This window comes from Cetorhinus maximus, chromosome 11, assembly GCF_964194155.1.
Source record: "Cetorhinus maximus chromosome 11, sCetMax3.hap1.1, whole genome shotgun sequence".
Taxonomy (NCBI): Eukaryota; Metazoa; Chordata; class Chondrichthyes; order Lamniformes; family Cetorhinidae; genus Cetorhinus; species Cetorhinus maximus.
In genome coordinates, this window is record NC_135889.1 from 84,534,469 (window position 1) to 84,559,541 (window position 25,073).

The following is a 25,073-nucleotide window of genomic DNA, read 5'->3' on the forward strand; positions in this document are numbered from 1 at the left end:
TTCTCTTTTAGTTTCCCATAATACTTTCTCTCTCTATTCCCCACAACACTCTTCAACTGATCTGTCCAAATTACATCTTCTGGTAGAGCTGGGATTTGTAGTTTAAAGCCGGCTCAGTTACATGAGGACAGGTATAGCAATACAGGAAGGAACAGGAGCCACAAAACAAAGTTTACTGACTCTTGTTTCATTACTTCAGTTGATATAAGGATTATTGGAGCAGCAGGTCAAACAGTTTTGTATGGCTATCTTACTTCAAGAAAAATATATCCTCTATATTTTTCTCCTATCAAATACACTACAAATTCTCCAGTCCAGAATGTTTGGGACCAAGTCATTTCCGGATTTTGGAATTCTCTGTATTACAGAACGACATCAAAATGCTCAACCACAAATGTATGAACCGGAAAATACCACAGATATAAATATTTACCTAAAGCATAAAACAGTGATAAAAATTGATTCACTTATCCAAATACTATATTTTCCATGTTTCTGCTCCCAAATTTTGCTTTGAGTTGCCTGGGTCTGGGCAAGATTTCTGGAAAAGTTATGAATGGAATTTTCCCAGAATTGCACTAGGTGCGGTAGCGGGTGGGGAAAATAGAGTCCTACCCGCCATTTTCACACTGTATTGTCCTGAGCCCACCTCATTATTTATTCATTGCCGGGAAACACAAATTTTCCATGGCGGGTGAGCTCTCATTCGCCCGCTTGCCATCATCCCGCTGTTGCATCACGCCGGCCGCCATCTTTAAAAGGCAGCGGCCAGCAAAGTGCTCATTGCCACCAGCTCACCATCGCTGCCCGAGAGACATGGCCAGCAAAGGAAAATAGACTTAAGCCCCCCGTTTCAACGACGGGTTCCTTGAGCGACTGCTGGATGCTGTGGAGGCCCGCCGGGATGTGCTCTGCCTGCAGGATTGGCAGTAAAGTCACCAACCCAGCTTGGGAGGCCATGGCAGCAGTGGTCAGCGCAAACACCCTGCAGAGGAGGACAGCGCCCAGTGCCACAAAATAATGAATGATCTCCTCCATTCTGCCAGGGTAAGTCACTTTTTTCATTACTCCCAACTCACACACTCACAAACCCATCACACATCCACAGGGCCCACACTCACTGCCAGTACAAGAGACATCACCATTCACTCTTTTTCACACACACAGTCATTGTCCTCATCCAGTCCATGGGACCACTCACCACCCACACAGGCCAGGCATACTTATCATCTGGCCCGACAGGCAATCTGATACACTCCCCCCATCTCTATCCATGCAGGACAAACTGGCACACAACAGGAGGGAAAGGTCGCAGACTGGTGGAGGGATGCCAGAGATCAAAGTTCTGACAGAATTCAAAAACAGAGCCATCCAGCTGGCCGGCGATGACCGGGATTGGTCCTGTGCTGATGGTGAGGTCGGCGCTGCTCCACCAAGTGAGGATCCAGCAGTGCAACATCCAACAGCCAACCATGCTGTGAGTCATGTGTCCTCTTTCACAGGCCACTACCATGCACTAATTATCTCCCCTTGCTTTCGCAGGCACATCTGCCAAACAGCCGACAGAGTCCATGACCCAGGGCCTCCAATCAAGCTCTAAAGAAACCCCTGAAAAGGAATCTGGAGATACCCTCCCTTATGTCCCGTCACAGCACTCACCCAGACCCTCCACCAGCGCAGAGGCACACACCTTGGTGGGACCTACCTTTAGAGTAGCCTTGGGATCACAATCTGGTGAGCACCTCGCACTTTCTGATCCACAGCAGGCGGAGGGAGGGACTTCCCAAGTCCCAGGCACTCGGAGGACTGCTGGAGGCCAGAACGCTGCTGAGTCCAAGACAGATGATGAGCCTCGGTCATGTCACAGGTGCTGGAGCTGCAAAGGCAAGCTAGGGAACATCAGGAAGGGATGTCCGCTGCACTCCTCAGATTGCAAGACACGATGGAGGAGTCCATCCGTCCGTCTTCAGGCTGAGGTGGTAGCACCTGCATTGCAACACACTGAGGTTAACACTGGTAGGATGGCGGCCGCCATGGAGACCTTGGTCCAGAACGTCACTCCCGCACGGCTGTGCGGGCTTAACTTTATCGCTGATGCTGTTGTTGGCCTCCAGCAGTGTGTACGTGAGAGGCGTGCTGGGCAGCTCGATCTCACTCCAGCTACCCCTTCTGCTCACGGAGTCAGCCAGGGGCCCTCGGGCACCCATGGGGAGGAGGATCAGCAGGTGCACACTCCGAGGCCATCCATCCAGGTGACTCCGGGAGTGTCCGGCCCATCCAAATCTCCTCTTCCTGTGACCTCTGCAGCTCCAGCTTCACAGGCTGAGGAGGGTGCCATCGCCACTCAACCGGACCCTGAAAGCAGGCCGGGGCCCTCCAAGTGTCGGCCCTCCAGAGGACACCCACCAAAGTCATCACAGACAGGGTGTCACAGTCAGCAGGCTGCCTCCACCTCTGCTGTGGATTTCCGGTGAGCACCAAGATGTAGCAGCACAGTTAGGAAGTTAGGTAAAAGTAGTTGCACAGCCTGGCCACAGGTGTTGATCACTTGTACATACTGTTCACTATTGTCAATAAACTCCTAAGAATGTCTCTCTGCCCGTGGCTCCTTGTTCTCATGAGCAGTGTTCTTGTCGCTAAGATGTGAAGCCTTTCTGCGCAAGACAAAAGGCAGGTGTCTCAGTCCAGCCTCTTCCCTTGTGCTCTGTGCAGCCTTCAGACCAAAGTGATGGTTCAGCCTCACAACCCCTGGAAACAGCGGTGCTGGTCATTGCTGCCAGAATGTAGTGGACAGGCGCCACAGAGTTCTCTCATTCTCTTTGTGCTCTCAGCACCAATAAGGTGGGGCTGGCCCCCACCACACCAGCATTTGCGACCAGTGATGCTGTGCACCAGCTCCTGAAGGGCTGAGGTGCTAAAGGCGGACACAGCATCAGATGCGCCTAAAGTTTCATAGCTGCATCTTGGAGATGGCCCTGATCATGGAGTGCAAGCGAGTTGCCCTCAGCCAGACAGGAGTCAGACATTCTCAGAGGCTATTTGAAGATCTATGGGGTGTCCTCACTGTATGTTGTCATCCTGCGACTGAACGACTATTAGGGCCTCCACTGTATCTCCATGACAGGAGCATTCTCACAGAGGGTGTTGGCACTGTCATAAGCCAGACTGGAGTCAAATGTTCACAACTGCAATGTGAGGATCTATAGGGACATCTCACTGCATGTCGTTATCATCCTCCACAAATTTGGCAGCTATGAGGGCCTCTCGAGCACGTCTGCCTCGTCTAGCCAGTGCGAGAGACTCATTCGTGTCATTGTCACCACCGAGGACCCCCTCATCCTCATCCCCATCCGTGTCCTGCTCATCAGAGGAGAAGTGCAGTTCCTCTATTTCCTCCTCAGCCAGCTCATCTCCCTGTTTCAGCGTCAGGTTGTAAAAGGCGCAGCAGATGACGACGATGTGTGACACCCTCTGCGGACAGTATTGCAGGGCTCTACCAGACCGGTCCAGGCACTGAAACCGCATCTTCAGCATCCCGATGGTCTGCTCCACTGAGTTGCGAGCTGCTGCATGAGCCTCATTATAGCATCGCTCTGCTGCAGTCTGAGGTTGCCACAAAGGTGTCATCAGCCATGGCCTCTGCGGGTTGCCCTTGTCCCCAAGGAGCCAATCCTGCAGCCTCTGTGTACCCTGGAAGATTGCAGGGATCTGCGTGGGACTCAGGATGCAGGCAACGTGCACACTCACTGGAAACCATGCACACAACTGCAGGATGCATTTCTGGTGAACACATACCAGCTGCACGTTGTGAGTGGAAGCTCTTGTGGTTGATTAAATCCACCGAGTGTAGCAACGGTGACCTGAGCACCACATGAGTGCAGTCAATCGCACGCTGCACCTGTGGGAATCCTGAGGTCAGGGCGAATCAAATGGCCCTTGCATCCTGGCTGTCCCGGTCCTAGGCGAAATGCACAAAGTTGTGTGCCATGGAGAAAGTGGCACCCGTGACCTCATGGATGCATTTGTGGGTGGTGGATTGTGGGGTGGGGGTGAGGTATGGAGCACTTGGTGGCTATTTGGTGCCTCTGCGTTGCATGCATCGGCGGGCATGCTAGGAGCCCAACCCCAATCATATCATGTGGCTGCGCCTGATCTGTCTCAGTTGCACTGGCATGGTCAGTTTATGCAGTGGTTGCCTGCGATGCTGGCCAGAACTTGCCCCCGGACGCAACCCCCACCTCCCTTTAGCAGTCGCCTCCGAGGTTGGCCAGCACTTGCCCCCAGACACCACTCCACCCCACGATAGCGGTCGCCTCCGGGACCAGACATCTGCTCCCTGGCACCCAAGGCCTGTAAGCGACAGGCGAGCTGTGGAGAACACTGCTGCTCGCTCACCTCAGTTTCCCCAAAGTGAAGGCCGCCAAGTTCAGGTCACCTGCATGCTGTTGTGAAACATGTCGGCGTACTTTTCCACCAAAGTGGACGGACGATACAGTGGGGTTCCAAGAGCCTAGCAGGATGGCCTTTTCCTTATATGCTGATGTATTATAATTAGCTCCCCGTCGACTGATGGCAGGAAACGCAGCCCACCATCGGTGGGCTGAGCAGGCGATTGCGACCTGCCTTCACGCCGTTGTGAAGCAGGTTGTGCCATATTTTCTGCGCACACCACCTATCACACCCGCCGCCAGCGGGCTTGCAAAATTCCGCCCTATGTTCCCGAACAACCGATTTACGGACTGAAAAAGTTACAGTATATTTTTAATTTCTTTTTTTAATGATAGAAATTCTTACCTATGTGCCTGAGTAAAAATGAAGTGGCTCCCCCTACAGTGTAGAACATGGGTAACAACTATTACCATCTAAAATTCACTTCTTCTAAATAATCTTCGTCAATTGAGCCAACTCATGGTCAATACCAAAAATTATCCTAGCATTGCTATACATCTTATATCAATAATTTAGCACTAAAACTTAGTATTAGGAATTTCAATGTCCATTTTTTGAACCCTAATCTTCTTTGTTCTGCACAGTCAATTACTGCAAAGTACCAAGTAATGATTTCATATTGATTTTACAAATTGTGGCAAGCACTTTGAAATTGAATGTTTCAAAATCAAGTTCCAATTATTTATATACCAAGGGCTAGTCATAATCGATCTCACCTGTCCAATTCTGCTTCCAGCTGACAGTATGCTGCATAGGCTACAATGTCCTCCTGTCCACAGCGTTCTGTAGTCAGTGCACTCACATAAAGTAAAAAGTCGGCATCCAAGACACCTGGACCATCAGTTAACCCTGCAGACCCACAAGATTTTCCATTTTCACTACACACCCTGCATTGCTGGATGGATCAAATAAACATTAATAAGTCACACTGTAGTGTTCTACTTAGAATTTAATTCCAAAGAGAATAAGGATTACTGTCACACCAAGTTCCCTTCATTCTATTTGAGTACCATTCAGAAAATGTTTTTGACACAGCTCTGTTTCTACTTTTTAATACCAACTCTTGACAAAAAGAGCATGCCATTTCAATAGGGAGAAATGCTCAGATAAATAAAAATATATGTTCCTGATATACTTAAGTGTGAGTAAAGCCTATGGGGAGAAGCCAGGGGATTGGGTCTAGGTAAACTACTCCTTCAGAAGACCAGCACAGACATGATGGGCTGAATGGTCTTCTACTGTGCTGTACACATTCTATTCTAAAGGTGAAAACCATTTAACACACATTGGTTAACCTGCAAATCCAATATAGGTTAAAAAGTGTACTAATGACATGCAATACGAACAAAAAAGGTTGGATGGCTTCGGAACTTTCCATAAAGTGGTCTGAGGACTGCAACAGAAACATGGCAAACTAAAGAGAAAGGTTGCTTTTATTGTGGGTAATTGTCCTGTTCACCCAAGATACATTTTGCAACTTACTGCAACATGAATTGTCCACTAACTCCCAAGTAAAATGAACTACAAAAGTCTTTAGATTCACGGTTTGATACAAAATTTCAAAGGTCTAGATTCTACTCAATTTAATTCAAAGTTGCTAAAGCCAAGCAATCTAATCACCAATTTTTAAACCAACCATTTTCACATTGTTATTTACATTATTCACTCATTTGAATTAAACAATGCAAACGTTTTGATGCAAAAAGTATTACTTAACTTATACTTTATAATGAATGAGCTACACAATTGCATGTAGAGATGAGAGAGCCAGCAACATCAATAGCCTGCAGGCAATGAGAATTAGTTGCTTTGGATGGAAAGGAGCAAGCTGGCACAGTGTCAGAACTTGTTGTAATCTTCCAAAACTCCTTAGATTTTGGAAGGGTCCTAGTGGATTGGAAAATAGCTAATGTAACACCTTGATTCAAGAAAGGAGGGAGACAAAGTAGGAAATTACAGGCCAATTAGCCTAACATTTGTCATAGGGAAATTGCTAGAATCCATTATTATGGGTACTTAGAAAATCATGATGTGATCATGCAGTCAACATGGCTTTGTGAAAGGGAAATTGTGTTTAACTAATTTATTAGAGTTGTTTGAGAAAGTAACAAGCAAGGTGGATAAAGGGGAACCTGCAGATGTGGTGTACAGTAAAGTGCAGCTGTTCATGGGGATTACGTTCCTGCGAAACCTTGCAAACAGCAAAATTGCAAACAATGAACATGCTTTTCAATGGGAGTCAATTAGACAGATTTCACCAATGCGAGCGCAGCACTGGTTTGTGCAATTACTGTGCTGTACAGCAAACAGTGGGTGGGAAGGCCTCTGAGCAATGCAAGACATGCATTGAAATTTTAAAAAAGAGGCAATCCTCATTTAAGAAAAATATGAATCACCTCAAAACTGGCAGACAAAATCAGTGCGCATTTATTACAGCTCTGGATCGAGAGATTAAGGCATTTCCAGGGTAATCTCTCCATTCAGGCTGTGCTTCAGCTCCAACCATTCCAGACACTGCTTCTCGCCCCAGTCAGCCAGGACTAATGGAAGGAATCTGCTTCCAGAGACTTCAACACCATCTCCCCATTAAAACGTGCCAAGATCTCTGCTCCATCATGGCTGCCAACTCCTCAGGGAGAGAAAACGCAGTTAAGCGATCATTGTTCACGCGATGGGCGATGTGGTGTACAAAATACAAAGCATGGGTAAGCGAATACATGAACAAGGAAGTCACGAAAGGTGGGACTTTGCTGTACTTGGGTTTTCAAAAGGCATTTGATAAGGTACCACATCAAAGGTTACTACACAAGAGAACATGTTGTAGGAAATAACATAATAGCATGGATAAAGGATAGATTAGTTAACAGGAAGTAGAGAGTAGGGATAAATGGGTCTTTTTCAGACTGGCAAGCTGTAACTAATGGAGTGCCACAGGGATCAGTGCTGGGACCTCAACTATTTACAATCTACATCAATGATTTGGATGAAGGGACCAAATGTATGGTAACTAAATTTGCCAATGACACCAAGGTAGGTAGGAAAGTAAAGTGTCAAGAGGAGGCAGAGAGCCTGCAAAGGGACATAGACAGCTTAAGTAAGTGGGCAGAAACTTTGCAAATGGGAGAATGTGAACTTGTCCACTTTGGCATGAAAAATGGAAAAGCAGTATACTATTTAAATAGAGAGATTGCAGAATTTGGTGGTACAGAGGGATCATGAATCACATGCAGTTAGAATGCAGGTACAGCGAGTGATTAGGAAGGCAAATGGAATGTCGGCATTTATTGCAAGGGGAACAGAATATAAAAGTAGGGAAGTTTTACTGCAGCTGTGCAGGACATTGGTGAGATCACATCTGGAATACTGTGTGCAGTTTTGGTCTCATTTGAAAAGGAGATATAATTGCATTAGAAGCAGTTCAGAGAAGGTTCACCAACTCATTCCTGGGATGAAGGGCTTATCCTATGAGAAAAGATTGAACAGGTTGAGCCTTTATCCATTGGCATTTAGAAGAATGAGAGGTGATCTTATTGAAACACACAAGATTCTGAGGGGTCTTGAGGGTAGATACTGAATGTTTCCACTTGTGGGGGAGCCTAGAACCAGGGCACACAGTTTATGAGAAAGAGGTTTCCCTTTAAAGACTGAGATGAAGGGAATATTTTTCTCTCAGAGGGTCATTAATATGTGGAATTCTCTTTCCTAGAAAGCATTGGAGGCTGCATCATTGAATTTATTCAAGTCAGAGTTAGACAGGTTTTTGATAGACAAGGGAGTCAAGGGCTATGGGGGGGGCAGACAGGAAAGTGGAGTTGAGACCACAACCAGATCAGCCATGATCTTATTGAAAGGTGGAACAAGATCAAAGGGTTGAATGGCCAACTGCTGCTCCTAAGTCCTATGTTCCTATATTAGTATCATTGCAGTTTCAACCTGAAACAACTATGGGAAGAAACTCCTACTATATTTGGGTGACATAAAAGAGCCAATAGGTGAGGGTATTACAAGGGCACAAAAGCTCTAAAAAAATACTGATTGTAAACATGAATGCTCACATCAAAATGTCTGCTTAACTTAGGTACAGAAGCACCTTCTGTTGCCACAGCACAACAGGTTATGAAGTGAGGAACAGAAGGCCAATGATGAAAACAAGCATAAGTCCATCGCTCACTCAAGTGAAACACTGGGGCACATTTAACTATGGTACCTGTTATACATGATGTTGCAATAGGGTGGTTTTTTTTTAAATGCTAAATATCAGAAAATGTTAGCTGCTAAAACAAAAGCAGGTACAGATATTTTGAGTTAATACCAAGAGAACTAGAAATTATTGGTAGATTTTAATACCAGCCCCTGCTTCCCAAGGTGAGTTCAGAGATGAGAGGTGCCATACAAGAGGGTGTGCAGCGAGTACCCCATCGCTTCCCAACTTCTCCTGATCAAGCTCCCAGTTGGGAAGAATGGAGGATGACCTTCCTGCCTGGAGGCCAATTGAAGCCCTTAAGTAGTCACCTGAGGGTCTCAAGGTGCTGTCGCTGGTATTCAACCAGCGGCAGGCAGGGGACCCAGCATTTGGATACGTTGCTCACCAAACCCTGCACTCGGTGTCCAACTGAAGGACCCGGCATCAAGGGGGGGCCCTGTAGGAAGCCAATCTCCTGCCCTTGCCTCCGACAACCACATCCCACCTCCCAGCCAGTAACCCCCTCACAGTGACCCCCAACACGCCCACACTCATCCCGTCTGAGGATCCATGGCACTGTCCAGCTAAGTGCCTGATTACTTGGTAATTGCATCCGGCCTCCCAGAGAGGAGCGAGGCAAGGTTCCCACCTGTTCTCCAACTGTTGGTGAGACCACAGTCGCACTCTTTAAATTCTGCCCTATATTTCTGGATTCTATTGAGAGTGGATTGGTGAATGATCAATGCAATACCCTTTTTCAAAAAGACAGACAGAAACAAGCAATTACGGGTAAGATTGTTTAATTTTTGTAATAAGAGAAAATTTCTGGAATCTTTGAAGCTAAAATTAGCTTAATTTAGAATCTTTAAAGATAAAAATAATATCTAGATGAATAGAAAATAATTAGAGGCACCCAACACAGATTTCAGAAAGAAAGGTTTCTTGACAAGAATCTTGTAAGAATCTTTGAGGAGGTGGCAAATATAACAGATCAGGAAAATACAGTAGATGTGGTCTACATAAGTTTGCAAAAAGTTTTTAAAAGCATTCACACAGGAGACTAGAGGAAGATTAAGGGCAATGGAATTGGGGAAAGAGTAGAAAATTGGATTAAAAATTTGGAAGAGGTGAGGAAACATGGAATAGGAGTTACAAGCAGTCTCTCACAGTGACTGAAAATGAGCAGCAGTGTCCCATAGAGTTGTTTAGATACAGTGATTTTGATATAGGGCCAAAGAAAGTGGTGTCCAAATTTGCAGATGATACTGAAGTAGGAGGCACAGTAAGTAGGATTTACAGGTGGTTGCTGGGAGTACTGAATGTGCAAAATTGTGGCAGAGTGAATCCAATGCCAATAATTGTGCAGGAAAGAATAGAAAGAAGATAGAAAAAAACTAAAGCAACACTTTAAATGGAGGAAGTCTGGATATGTAGAATAACAGAGAAATTTGGGGATTCAGTATCAAAAGAAAGGCAACACATCAAATAAATAAAGCCATAAAAATATTAATTGAACATTAGGTGTTGTGGCAAAAGACCCAGAACATAAAAGCTGTAATAGTGGCTCTATTTAAAACCATAGTAGAATCAGTATGAGTAGGGTGTGCAGTTCTGAGTTCCACTCTATGGGAAAGAGGTTGAAGCAATAGAGGGGGTACAGTGCAGATTCATTAGAATGATGTTTGACATGAGAAAATACAAACACCAAGAAAAATTGGAGCTGGTTTCATTTTGAGCTTGTATGGTTTTAATCGCCAGTCGTATTTAGTAGCGGCAAATAAAAAAGAAAATGAAAACACATTGTATTTAATCTCCCGACAGTCCTATTTCAATTCATTGCTCTCTCACCCCAATGAATTCCTTTATTCATACCCCAGAAAATAGGTTATTTCAAAAAGCAGCATTACAGGCTTTGGCCCTCTCTCGCCAATGAAGGGAGGATCCATGGCACTGTTCCAGGCCTCGCCCTCACTGAACAAGAAAATTGTCCCTGTTCCTTTGTTTCTCCCTCCCTGATTCCATAAATCATACAAGGGGGCTCAGTCATACACACTAAAATAAAAGCAAAATACTGAAGATGCTGGAGATCTGAAATAAAAACAGAAAGTGCTGGAAAAACTCAGTAGGTCTGACAGCATCTGTCAAGAGAAACAGAGTTAACATTTCAAGTCCAATGAGATTCTTCATGTCAAGAGTCTTATTGAACTCGAAACATTAACTCTGTTTCTCTCTCCACAGATGTTGCCAAATCTGCTGAGTTTTCCAGCACTTTCTGTTTTCATTTCAGTCATTCATACTCCTCTTTCTCATTTGCCCATCCCATCCCACCATCCACATCCCTTTTGGTATTCCCCCTTCCCTCCTCGTCCACTTTGCTCATCCACTTTTCTCCTCTCCCCATTCTCCAAGTCACTCCTGTCCAGTACCATACATCCTTTGTCCTGTTTTTCTTCCTAGCCCACAACCCCACCGAGTTCTCTCCCTATCCATCTCCTTTGACCACTTCTCCTCTATCTCATCTGCTTAAGGATTATTTCTCGAAACAAATTAAGGCTCTCAAGTTGTCCTTTTAGTAAATAATTGGCTGTTTGTGTATTGAGGTGGGGGGGTGGGGGGTGATATTTTAACAGCAATTAAGCCAACCTCCCTTTTCTCCTTTTCATCATTCTCAGCTACTCCACATTGTCTAGACACCATACTGATCTCAGTGACTGTACCAGTGAACCACTTCCTCTGGGCATCAGATTGCTCCAAAATCTTCCAGCACTCTTTCACCAGGCCTCCCGCTGTCCTCTAGCCTCTTGCTATGTGTTACCTCCTTCGTCTACCAGCCTCAAATATTTTTGTACCATCACTCCCACACCTGGGACTTGTAACTCTGCTTTAGTTTCTTCTCCAGCCTCTTTCCCTGTCCTACTATGCGGCATGCCCCCACAAAATCTCATCTTCGTGTTGCAGTGTCTTACTCGTCCCACCGCTTTTTGCTGCTTCTTAACCTTTTTTAGCCCCAGTGTTGCCTCAGTCCTGATCCAATTATCCTGGCCCCCAAATGTACTTGACATGAGGAGTCCACTTAGCTTTACTCTCCATGTGCAGCACCACAGGAGACCAACTAGTTTGAAAATAAATATATTCTCAAAATACAAAACCTTAACATTTGCAAAATAATACATATAGGACTTTTAAAAAAAAATACTGAAGTCAGTTTAATGTCCATTATTATAGGAGTTTTACCTGTAAATGCTCTTCTGGCACTATCACTGGACCACATCTTGTGATCTCAGCACAGGCACCTTGACAATACATGTGCGGATCATCCTTTTTTCTTAAATACTGATTGGTTGCACATGGCCTTCCAAAATACAGATTAACAGTTTAGTTTAGACATGTTAATAATAAACATTAAAGACTTAATAAATGCTTAAATGCAAATCAGTAGCAACTGTACATTAGCAATTATTTCTTTCATTAATACAAACTTTCTATTAAAATTATTTCTGCAAGACAGATGGGCATTGAACACAGTTAATATTTTACAATCGTCCCAAAAAAGTTGCAGTTAATGGTTTAAACACATGAATCTCAAATTAATGTATGCTATTAACATATAAAAAGAAAATATTTTGGATTGAGAATGTTTTTGTGCTATTAATGGTGAGCATGGCAGTACTGGTGATGGATCACTGTCTACTTTGGCTACTCAATATCAGCATCAAGCACTCCCAGGTTAGATACTGCACAGTTAATTGCAGAATAAATCTCTTTCACAACAATGTGCCTCAGCCCTATCTTCAGTAGAGCATCTTTACTAAACAGTTTTAATATATTTCCATTTACCACAGCAGCTAACCTGTGCTTGAGTGAATGCCAATTTAGTGCCGGGGGGGGGGGGGGGGGGGGGGGGGTGGAAAGAAGAAGAGTGCAATTTACAGGAGGAATTCGACTGGAATTGTTAAAACTCATTTCACATGATACCTTTACTGCCAGCAACATATGGAGATCTTTCATTGTTGGTGTGGGTTGGAAATGAACACAGTTCCCAGAAGTGAAAGGTCAGTGTCTAACCAACTGCCCTTCCCAATCCAATTAAAAAATGTTTTTTTCCTAAAGTCAAAAATGTTATAGTAATAAATTATATAGACAACAAAGATTCTCACCATACCTGGTTAGCAGAATTGGGCCAACTACTTTTCGAACTTGCAATGCCTTTTGCAAATACTTAATTGCTTTCGGGAACAGTTTATTCTGATATGGAAAAGAAACAAATAGAGATAAAATACAAGGTTGGTTAACCAGAATTAAATCTAATAATAATTGCATAACTGAAGTCCAATACAAGAAAGGCATATCAAATAAAAGGTCCAATGATTTACTGAGAAGGGAGACATTCTTCAGAATTTTTTTTTGCTAATTTAATACTACAGGTGAGGAAATATTGGCTTTCATGGTTTCTTTTTTCCAACAGAAGAAATTGAAAACCCTTTTTCCTCTTATTCCTAATACAAAAGTAAAATGCTAAATGCACAGACTATGAAATAACTGCATATATTGCAATGCAAATTTATGATTTTTTTTGCTCCTGGCAGTTTCCTAGTCCTAACCGCCTTCTCTTCACTATGAATGTCCACTCTCTCTACACCTCCATCCCCCACCAGGACGGTCGAAGGTCTCTCTGCTTTTTGAATGGAGACCCAAACAATCTCCATTTACCACCACCCTCCTGAGCCTGGCTGAACGCCTTCTCTCATTGAACAATTTCTCCTTTAACTTGTCTCACTTCCTCCAAATAAAAGGTGTGGCTATTGGTGCCTGCATGGGCCCCAGTTATGCCTGTCTTTTTTTGAGGTGTGTGGAACGTTCCTTGTTCCAGTCCTACTCAGCCCCCTCCTACAACTCTTTTTCCGGTACATTGATGACTGTATCGGGACTGCTTCATGCTCTTGTCTGGACCTGGATAAATTCATTACTTTTGCTTCCAATTTCCATCCCTCTCTCTCCTTCACATGGCCCATCTCCAACACGTCCCTTCCCTCCCTTGACTTCACTGTCTCTCTTTCTGGTGAGGCTGGCTACTAATATTCATTACAAGCCCACTGACTCCCACAATTACCTCAACTACACCTCCTCACACCCTGCTTCCTGAAAGGACCCCATCCCATTCTCCCAGTTTCTTGACTCCGATGCATCTGTTCGGATGATGCTACCTTCCACAACGGTGCTTCTCACGTTTTCTTTTTTCCCCGAGCTAAGATTTCTCCCACACTGTGGTTGGCAGGGCCTTCAACCACGTCCAACCCATTTCTCACACTTCTGCCCTCACCTCTTCCCTTTCTACAAGAACCACAATAGGGTTCCCCGTGCCCTCACTTTCCCTCCTCACCAACCTCCATATTCATCATCCTCCGCCATTTCCAGCATGATGCCACCAAACATACCTTCCCCTCCGAAGGGACCGTTTTCTCTGCGACATCCTGGTCCACTTCTCTATCATCCCAACATTTCATCCCCTTCCCACGGCACCTTCCCATGCAATCACAGGAGATGTAACACCTGCCCCTTTACCTCCCCCCTCATCACCGTCCAAGACCCCAAGCACTCCTTCCAGGTAAAGCAGTGATTCACTTGCACTTCTTTCAATTTAATCTACCATATTTGCTGCTCACAATGTGATCTCCTCTACGTTGGGGAGACTAAATACACACTGGGTGGCTGCTTTGTGGACACCTTCACTCAGGCTGCAAGCATGATCACAATCTTCCTGTTGTTTACCATTTCAATTCATCATCTTGCTCCCATGTTCAGACTTCTGTCCTCAGCCTGCTACAATGTTCTAGTGAAGCCCAACGCGAACTGGAAGAACAGTACCTCATCTTCCGATTACGCACTTTACAGCCTTCTGGACTCAACATTGAGTTCAGCTACTTCAGACCATGAACTCTGTCCTCCATTTTGTTTTTTCCAGCTCCCACCGTTCCTCCCACCTCTCCTAAGTGCCAGTCTGTATCTTGTTCTCATGTTTTGTTTTCAGAAAGCACAGACCCTTGTTCTGCTATTAACACATTCTGCTTTCTGACCTTTATGCCACTATTAACACCAGCTTTAATCTTTAACACTATCATTGCCACTCCCTTTGTCTTTTGTCCATGACATCTTTGTCAGTTTATCTCTCATGACCTCCAACCTATCCCTGACCTTCTATTTTTCCCCACCCCACCTCATCAACAGCATAAAACCCATCACATTTCTACCTCTCTTCAGCTCTGAAGTTAAATGGACTCAAAAGATTAACTCTTGTAATGCTCTCCACAGATACTGCCAGGCCTGCAGCGTTTTTCCAGCATTTTCTGTTTTTATTTCAGATTTCCAGAATCCACAGTATTTTGCTTTTATCCCAAATCTATATTTTTCTGGAAAAAGGCAAGGCAGATATCAGCTGGGCATCTTTATTACTTATTCTTTTATTTCAGAAGTGTTCATTCCAAATAACGTGAGATCTCACTCGCACATGGGCAGCCAGTTCGTCCGCAATGTTGCAAAACCTTATCGCACTAACCATAAGGATGTGAGGGATTTTTATCCAAATACTTGAGGAAAACATTGCTTTTGGCAAATTTTTCAAGATTGTTGTTTGAGGAAGGATAACGAAAGAACCACAGAAAGCAGAGCCCAAGGGTTCTAGCTATATTTGTACGACCCAGGATCAGGGCAAGGCTAACCTTACAGGGGCAGGCAATAACTCAGCAGGAGGTGCAATGCACAAGCCCCCAAAGGTTAAGACCAGAGCAGCCAGCTCTGCAGAGTTAGGAGGGAAAACTGAAGTCAAGGTTGCCGGACCCATGAGTCTGAGAGACAGAAAGGGGCTATTAGCTCTCGCATGAAATGTTTGGAAGTGATGTTCCTGGAGCCATGAAAGGAAAGCACGCAACTGAAAAGTATGGTTGAAGTTCTCTGTGCCAATAACAATGCCAGTAAAGCCAGCAGCGGCAGAACTAGTGGGAGTGCAAGTAGTGCCAATCAGTCACATCAGACGAGAAGTCACCACACTTAAGCAGATCAGCATGAAGATTTGACTGGTAATAAGCAATGCTCTAACTCAATCCCCTCTGATGTCTATACTGAACAGGAACATGGAAGCGCCAATTATGAGTATGATTATATCATACCCTCAAGTGGAGCAGTCATTCCAGATCCAGATTCTGATCGGTCTAGATCTTGTGTTCCTCTGGTAAAAGATGGACCACCCATGTGAAATCAGTTTTAAAATGGAGGCTTTACATGTTGCTGTCCAATTACTCACGAAGGTCTCTTTTATGGCCTCAATAGACCTCAAAGGTGTACTGATTGCAAGGCAACAGAGAGAATACCTAAAGTTCAGATGGAAAGGGATACTACGGCAGTTTAGAGCATTACCAAATGGGCTTAGCTCAGGACCTTATGTGTTCACAAAGTTGTTGAAACCACCATTTGCAACTATGAGGAGCAAAGATAATACTGTAGTGGCATATATAGGTGATAGCTTACTTGTTGCCAAAATGAAATAGGGAGCAATGGATGCAGTCAAACGGACCAAACATTATCTGACCTTGGTTTTGTCATATACCCACACAAATCCGTCCTTGACCCAGCATACAAAATTACCTTTCTAGGATTTATACTGCAATCCTCCACAATGCAAGCCAGTCTCACTGACACAAAATCAGAGGAAATATATTGTCTCTGCAAACATTTATTGGCCTCACATCTACCATAAGTATGATTTGTTTCTTCTGTGATTGGTAAATTAGTGGTTGCTTTCCCTGGTGTACAATATGGGCCACTGTTTTACAAAGAGCTAAAAAAGGAAAAAAAAATATGGGCTTTGAAAGAAAACAATGGGCATTTTGACAGAAAAATGATTCTTTTTCCTGCAGCTCACCATGAGCTCACTGGTGGGTTGACGATGTGTCAACTGCAGTTAATAACATTGACAAGGGAACACCAACAATACACATTGCAAGCATTGCCTCGGGATTAGGATGGAATGCATTCAGTGGTACCACACAGTTTGAAGGAAGATGGAATACTGAAGGAACAGCACGAGCAGAAAGAAATTAAATTAATTAATTAGAATTGAAGGCTGCTTTTGTTGCCTTACAAGTTTTGTCGCCTTACAAGTTTTGTCATGTTCACTTTGCTATGCAGCTAGACAATACAACTGCAATAGCATACATAAACAACATAGGAGGAACAAAATCACAGGCAGGTAATGAACTTGCTGGAAAGGGTGTATTTCGAAAGTCATTTGGGTCACTTCTAAACTTTTGCATAGTGTCTTGAATCAAATAACTGATGACAAATTAGAGAATTTCAATGACCAGCTTGAATGGAAGCTAGATGGGATTGTTTTCCTACAGCTGTGTAAGTTGTATGGAAAACCAAATATTGATCTTTTTGCAGCACGTTTAAATGCACAGGTTGAAAACTGTTTCTTGGTTACCAGACTCAGGTTCCATGGCAACAAATGCCTTTTCAATCGCCTGGCAAAGCTTTTTTGCTAAGCATTTCCCCCATTTTGCCAGAGAAGAAGATGCTTACAGAAAATTGAAAGGGAGGAAGCTGATGGTTTCATGATAGTAACAGAATGGCCAACACAGCCATAGATTGCAAAGTTATTGAATTTATGACTGCAAGAACCAGTGATATTCCCAACAATTAAGCATTTAATTTCTCAACCTACTTCAACAATATGCCACCCGCTTTACAAGCATCTTAACTTTATGTCCTGTAGGTTATCGGGGAAAAAACTACAAGATGAGGGCTTTTCTACAGAAACTGCTGACATCATCCTATCTGCCTGGCGGCCATCGACCAGGAAGTAGTACATTACTCACATAATCAGTGGATGGGTATTTGAAGTAGACAATAAATTAAACAACTGCAAACATCTGTGGAAGCTGTTTTGCAATTTTTAACTTCATTATTTCACAGACTGGGGTACAGTTTAATGAACACAGCAAAGTCAGTTTTGTCTTCCTTTGTTGCATTGCCAGAGGAGCACACTTTGGACTCACATCCACTGGTCACTCATTTTATAAGGTGCATTCAGTAGTATAACCTCAAACCACCAGTGTCAAGATATCATACCACAGGGGACGTGAAGCCTGTGCTAGACCACCTCCGAGAGCTTTCATTTGTTTTGTCACTTACTCTTCAAGAATTGTCAATGAAAACATGTATGTTAATTGGTTTGGAGTCTACACAGTGTCAACAGGCCATACATCTACTTGACACAAGCAATATGCAAAAATCTCCTACGTCGTTTATTTTTAAAGTGAATGATCTTCTGAAAACTGGTTGCAAACTTGTGCTGAGAGCAAACTCATCAGATCCATGTTTATGTGTCTACAAACATCTATGAAAATATTTTCTTCACACCGAACACCTTCGAAACATTGAGAGTTTCAAAAGATCACACAAAAAGGTGACTACAGATACGATAGCTGGACAGATACTCCACATCATGATCAAAGCTGGAATTGATGTAAATGTGCCGAAATCTCATTTTACAGGAGCTGCAGCCTCATCTACAGCTAATTTAGCCATGATCCCAATAGCGGACCTTAAGTACTTGAGATGGAGTAATGAAAAACCTTTTCAAACATTTTAAAACAAGCCCTTAAAAGACAATGCAAATACGTTTGCAACTGTACTTTTGCAGGATTAGAAGGTACATTAGTGCCTGCTTTAATTAAGGGACATGCTTGTAAGAATAGTGTTGTTTCAGAATTAAGAGTTGAACTGTTATTTGGTTTTTGAATTGGAAACAACTTGATCCTCAGGAGAAGGAAAATACCTGAGAGGGTATGTTTTTCTTTTCTACATGTACTTGGATTTACAACATATAAACGGGTGAAGCATAGTGTTGGGTATTACTGCCCGTTTTCTCACATGTGCAACAGTCAATGGTTTGCATCAAAAGTGTTTCAGAAACCACAAATTGACCAGGTTTATTATTCATTGAGCTGGCATTGTAAGGCCAGAGTTTTGCTGTGAAAATCTCATTATTTTGAACGAACACCGCTACAAAATAAAATGAAAAAATTAAATGAGAACTTACCGTTCGATGTTTGAGCTTCATTTTATGAGGTACGTGTAGTGGGAGATAATGTGCACTTCACCCCTCTGATGGCTTTTTCATACAACTTTGAGTTGATATGGAATTGTATTGAACTACATAACAGGCCTATATATTTTGTTAAAAGCAAAATACTGCGGAAGCTGGAAATCTAGAACAAAAACACCTGGAAAAACTCAGCAGGTCTGACAGCATCTGCGGAGAGGAATACAGTTAACGTTTTGAGTCCGAATGACTCGTCATCAGAGCTATGGAAAAATAGAAAAGAGGTGAAATATAAGCTGGTTTAAGGGGGGGTGGGGCAGGTAGAGCTGGATAGAGGGCCAGTGATAGGTGGAGATTGTCAAAAAATGACATCTTTTGGCAATCTCCACCTATCACTGGCCCTCTATCCAGCTCTACCTGTCCCCCCCCACCCCCCCAAACCAGCTTATATTTCACTTCTTTTCTATTTTTCCTTTGTTCTGATGAAGAGTCATTCAGACTCGAAACGTTAACTGTATTCCTATATATTTTGTTGCTGATTACATATGCCACTCACTGCCAAGTATGAAAGGGAATTTCAATAGTTGGTACTGATAAGAATTCATAAACTCTGCCCTCACTTTTAAGGCTGGCCTGCGCATGTGCAAACGGGTTCTCACATTATCTCTCAATCCAGCTGCCTCAAAATGAAGATCAGACATCGAAAGAGGTTCTTGTTTAATCTTTCCATTCTTCAATAAAAACATTGTTTCTTTTATTTCACACATCAGTTTGGCTCAAACAACTGGAAAGTAATCACAGGAATGAAAAGAACTCAACCTGTAACATCAAGTAGTACATTGCTTAAAAGCCTACGCACATTTGATAACTTAATTTTATGCACTCCACCATTCCCTAGTGACTTCCTTGGCAGAATCCTGCTGTGTGTAACAGGTCACCACCAGCCAAAGATTTCCTAACTTGTAAGCAGACAGGAACAAACTGGGGAATATTTAATTTAATCAGGAATCTGTTTAGGAAAGATTTTTTATATACATCAGAATGCTTACCAAATTCAATAACTTAAATTAACTTTTCATTTGAAGATACAGCACAAAAATGTATAATTTTTTATATATCTTCATTGATCCAGTTGCATTTATTACTACATTTGATCTTGCTCAGCATATCCAAAGCTTCAACAGGATCTCGTCTTGTACAATGCATGGAACTATGTAACCTTGCCTTTTCAAAAAACAGCTTGCCTGGAAGTTGGTGACGATGCTGTAAAAAGCTATGATTTGTTTGTGCACAGATGTCTAAATACCGTATGACATAACAATTAAACAGCAGCAAAACCTGCAAATTTCAAATCCTGACTTTTGTACATTTTCAAACCATATTATGATCTTGGAAAGAGATCAGTTTACTATAGGATGGAACATGAGGTGACTGCTCCATCTGAAGTTGTACCTGCAGTTTCTGTATATAAATGTCAAAAAAAGGGTATTTTAAAATGACACAATAAATTATTTGCTAGAATGCTTTAACGTGATTTAAAAAGTCAACGAATCCCAGCTTTAATCTTGTCTTTATATAGGAACAGTATAGGTAACAGGATAAACATTTGGCCTAAACTTAACAGGACTTAATATACTATTAACAAAGCTTGCGGCACAGAGACAAAGGTTGAAAAGATTAAAAGCTGAGGCTGCAGCTAAATGTCCAAACCAAGTTTTACATAAGCACAGGTTATGGTTGTATTGTAGAATAAGAATAGAACCAGGTCTTCAACCTCTGAGCATTTAAGAGGTCAAGACCATTGCAGCCATACAGATGGCCTGAGGGTGGGAACTGGTCACTCCAGGACGCGTGTTGTTCTCCAAAGTCAAAGTGCGTTCTCAGAGCCTGAAAGCTAGGTTGTATTATTTGTATAAAAGCAAAATACTGCAGATCCTGGAAATCTGAAACAAAAACAGAAAATGCTGAAAAACCTCAGCAGGTCTGGCAGCATCTGTGGAGAGTGAAACAGAGTTAACATTTCAAATCTGTATGACTCTTCTTCAGAGCTAAAGAGGAGGAGAAATGTGATAGAATTTATACTAAGGGGGTTGGAGCAGGTGAAGCAAGATAGAAAGTCAATGATAGGTGGGGGCTAAGGAGACATTGACAAAAATGTCACGGGCACAAGACAAAGCGAGTGTTAATAGTGGTGGTGATGAATAAAGAAGGTATGATAGTGGCATAAAGTTAAGAAAGCAGAATGTGTTAATGGCAGAACAAGGGACAGCACTCTGAAATAACAACATTAATAACAAGTGACAGATGGACCTGTTTGGGGGTGGGAGGGGGTGAGGTGGTTGGGGAAAAAAAGGATAAAAAAAACAAATGGATCATCCTTTGCCATTTCTGCCAACTCCAGCATGATACCACCAAACACATCTTCCCCTCACCGCCCCCCCCATCAGCATTTCATAGGGACCGTTCCCTCCAGGATACCCTGGTCCACTTCTCCATCACCCCAAGCTCCCCATCCCCTTCCCACAGCACCTTCCCATGCAATCGCAGAAGGTGCAACACCAGCTCCTTTACCTCCTCCCTCCTCACCGTCCAAGGGCCCAAACACTCCTTTCAAGTGAAGCAGCACTTCACTTGCACCTCCTTCAATTTGGTCTACTGCATTCACTGCTCCCAAAGCAGTCTCCTCCACATTGAGGAGACCAAACGCAGACTGGGTGACCGCTTTGCGGAACACCTTCGCTCAGTCCACAAGACCTTCCTGTCGCTTGCTGTTTCAATTCACTATCCTGCTCTCTGCTCTCATGCCCACATGTCCGACCTTGGCCTGCTGCAATGTTCCAGTGAAGCCCAATGCAAACTGGAAGAACAGCACCTCATCTTCCGATTAGGCACTTTACAGCCTTCTGGACTTAACATTAAGTTCAACAACTTTAGGCCATGAACTCTCTCCTCTGTCTTTACCCACTTTTTAATCCTGTTTTCACATATATTTTTATTCATTTTTTAATATTTTTTCCCCAAACCACCTCTCCCTCCCCCAAACAGGCCCATCTGTTACTTGTTTCTATGTTGTTCTTTCACAGACTGCTGACCCTTGTTCTGCCATTAACACATTCAGCTTTCTTAACCTTTATGTCACTATCAGCACCTTCTTTAGTCTTCACCACTACCATTAACATTCCCTTTGTCTTGTGTCCATGATATTTTTGTCAATCCTTAGCCCCCACCTATCACTGACCTTCTATCTTGCTTCACCTGCTCCACCCACCTTGAACGGTATAAATTCCATCACATTTCTACTTCTCTTTAGCTCTGAAGAAGTCATACATACAGACTCGAAATGTTAACTCTGTTTCTCTCTCCAGATGCTGCCAGACCTGCTGAGTTTTTGCAGCATTTTCTGTTTTTTATGTGTATGTCAGTTAATACGAATGGAAGGCCAAATCAATCATTGTAATAAAGCCTGTTATCATGAAAGCAACTCGTGCGTGAATCATAATCAATGTCATTGTTGCCAGGCTGAAAAACCTTTGTTGCAACAGTATCCACTAAGAAATCTACCAACATTATCAATAAGGCCAAAAATCTAAACAATCTGACAGATAACCATTGTAGGAAGATTATTTTAATCCTTGGCATATTTCCCACAATCATTTTGCAGAGATGGCAAGTTGTGAAATATGTGAGTATATCAGTAATATCACACAATATTTTTTAAAGTTCATAAAAGTAGCATTTTGACTAGACAGATGTTTCAGAACACAGACCCACTGGATCAGTAGCCCTCTCTCTCTCTCTCTCTCTCAATGCCTGCTGTGGGTCAGACTCTCTCTCTAAATGCCCGTTCTGGGTCAGTCTCTCTCTCTAAATGCCCGTTCTGGGTCAGTCTCTCTCTCTCTCAGTGCCCACTCTGGGTCAGTCTCTCGCTCACTCTGTGCCCACTCTGGGTCAGTCTCTCTCTTTCTCTGCCCACTCTGGGTCAGTCTCTCTCTCTCTGCCCACTCTGGGTCAGTCTCTCTCTCTCTCAGTGCCCACTCTGGGTCTCTCTCTCTCTCTCTCTCAGTGCCCGCTCTGGGTCAGTCTCTCTCTCTCTCTCTCAGTGCCCGCTCTGGGTCAGTCTCTCTCTCTCTCTCAGTGCCCGCTCTGGGTCTGTCTCTCTCTGTCTCTCTCACTCTCTCAGTGCCCAATCTGGGTCAGTCTCTCTCTCTCTCTCAGTGCCCGCTCTGGGTCAGTCTCTCTCTCTCTCTCTCACTCTCTCTCTCTGTGCCCGCTCTGGGTCAGTCTCTCTCTCTCTCAGTGCCCGCTCTGGGTCAGTCTCTCTCTCTCAGTGCCTGGTCTGGGTCAGTCTCTCTCTCTCTCTCAGTGCCCACTCTGGGTCAGTCTCTCTCTCACTCTCACTCTGGGTCAGTCTCTCTCTCACTCTCACTCTGGGTCAGTCTCTCTCTCTCTCAGTGCCCACTCTGGGTCAGGCTCTCCCCCTCTGCCGACTCTGGGTCAGTCTCTCTTTCTCTCTGCCCACTCTGGGTCAGCCTCTCTCTCTCTCTGCCCACTCTGGGTCAGTCTCCCTCTCTCTCTGCCCACTCTGGGTCAGTCTCTCTCTCTCTCTGCCCACTCTGGGTCAGTCTCTCTTTCTCTCTGCCCACTCTGGGTCAGTCTCTCTCTCTCTCTCAGTGCCCATTCTGGGTCAGTCTCTCTCTCTCTCTGCCCACTCTGGGTCAGTCTCTCTCTCTCTCTCTCTCTGCCCACTCTGGGTCAGTCTCCCTCTCTCTCTGTGTCCGCTCTGGGTCAGTCTCCCTCTCTCTCTCAGTGCCCGCTCTGGGTCAGTCTCTCACTCTGAGCCCGCTCTGGGTCAGTTTCTGACCCTCAGTGCCCACTCTGGGTCAGTCTCTCACTCTCAGTGCCTGCTCTAGGTCAGTCTCTCTCTCTGTGTCCGCTCTGGTTCAGTCTCTCTTTCTCATTACTCATAATAACAGCGAGGGATAGGGGGTAAGAGACCAGAAAGAAAACAGTGCTGGATTTTGTAATCATCTGAAATTAAATGTTATTAAAAGGATGACCAAACACTACTTTAAAAGGGGAACAAACAGAAGAGGCGGACATTCACATCCACTTCCAACCTATCCTGATAATGGTTTTTACTCCCTAAGGCACCTGCCATGACAACTGTTACAATGGTTTGGCTAGTTTTGTATTTTGCCACTCCTTTGCTTGCACATCCATAATTTTTTTTGGGTTATTGGCTACACTCTGATCACATGGTTTTCCAATCAGTTTGTTTGTTTCAATTGCCTTCTAATGAATTATCTTAATTGCTTTGAAGTTCATTGGTGGCCATCTTTAATGAAAACTCGGATGCAACTGAATCATCACAAAGTGAATATTGCTTCAATGTGCACAAAGTGAATATTGCTTCAATGTGCACAATATTACCATAGTTATGATTTTCATGTATATTCTATCAAATGATGAAATTATTCTAAAATCTTTTATTGCGTGACAGTGACATAGCAGCATTGTCACTGGACTAGTATCCCAGAGACCCAGGGTAATGTTCTGGGGACATGGGTTCAAATCACACCACGGCAGATGGTGAAATGTGAATTAAAAAATTTGGAATTAAAAAAGTCTGATGATGACCATGAAACCATTGCCAATTGTTATAAAAACCCAACTAGTTCACCAATGCCCTTTAGGGAAGGAAGTCTGCTATTCTTACTTGGTCTGGCCTACATGTGACTCCAGACCCACAGCAATGTAGTTGACTCTTAAATGCCCACTGAACAAGGGAAATTAGGGACGGACAAAAATGCTGGTCTAGCTAGCGATGCCCGCATCCCATGAACGAATTTTAAAAAGGGTCAATTTTAAACTTAACCAGAAAAATCTCTCCAGTATTGAAAAAATACCCACAGAAATGGTTCTATACTAGCAATCGCTCTCGTGCTGGTTTTTACAAATATTGACAATGATCTTTAACATTAAAGTTTTCTAATGACTAAAATGATTTTTATTTTAATAGTCTGGTTGTTGCTTTCTTACACATTCATTTTGCTCAACAAATCACTTGACATCTTACCGTATCTAGTTGACTTGGTATGCCATTCACTATACATATATCAAGACACTTCACCAAAATTTACAAATAATGAGCCACAGCAATAGCTTAAAAACATCATCCCATTGAATCAGAAAAATAATTTCAAAAATTCCTCTCTTATCCTGCAGATTCACTGAGACATCAGTGCTTAATTACTCAATTTTACTTAAGAACAGAAAATGTCGAGAACACACAGCAACTATGGAGAGAAGGTGGTGTTAATGCAACCCGATTCTAACAAAGGG

General features: G+C 43.5%; 1 protein-coding gene across 4 annotated transcripts in view; it reads right to left on the reverse strand.

Annotated features, from left to right (window-relative positions):
• lmln (leishmanolysin-like (metallopeptidase M8 family)) overlaps nt 1-25,073 on the reverse strand; it is a 70,332-nt gene that overhangs the window by 37,814 nt on the left and 7,445 nt on the right. For all 4 annotated transcript variants that reach the window (XR_013577981.1, XM_078552345.1, XM_078552347.1 and 1 more), the window contains 3 exons: nt 12,795-12,877; nt 11,867-11,984; nt 5,166-5,344 (listed from right to left, as the gene is read on the reverse strand). Coding sequence is in view for 3 of the 4 variants with exons in the window: in XM_078552345.1 (XP_078408471.1) it covers nt 5,166-5,344; nt 11,867-11,984; nt 12,795-12,877 (380 nt within the window). In the remaining variant the exon portion in view is untranslated. The remainder of the gene's footprint in view (nt 1-5,165; nt 5,345-11,866; nt 11,985-12,794; nt 12,878-25,073) is intronic.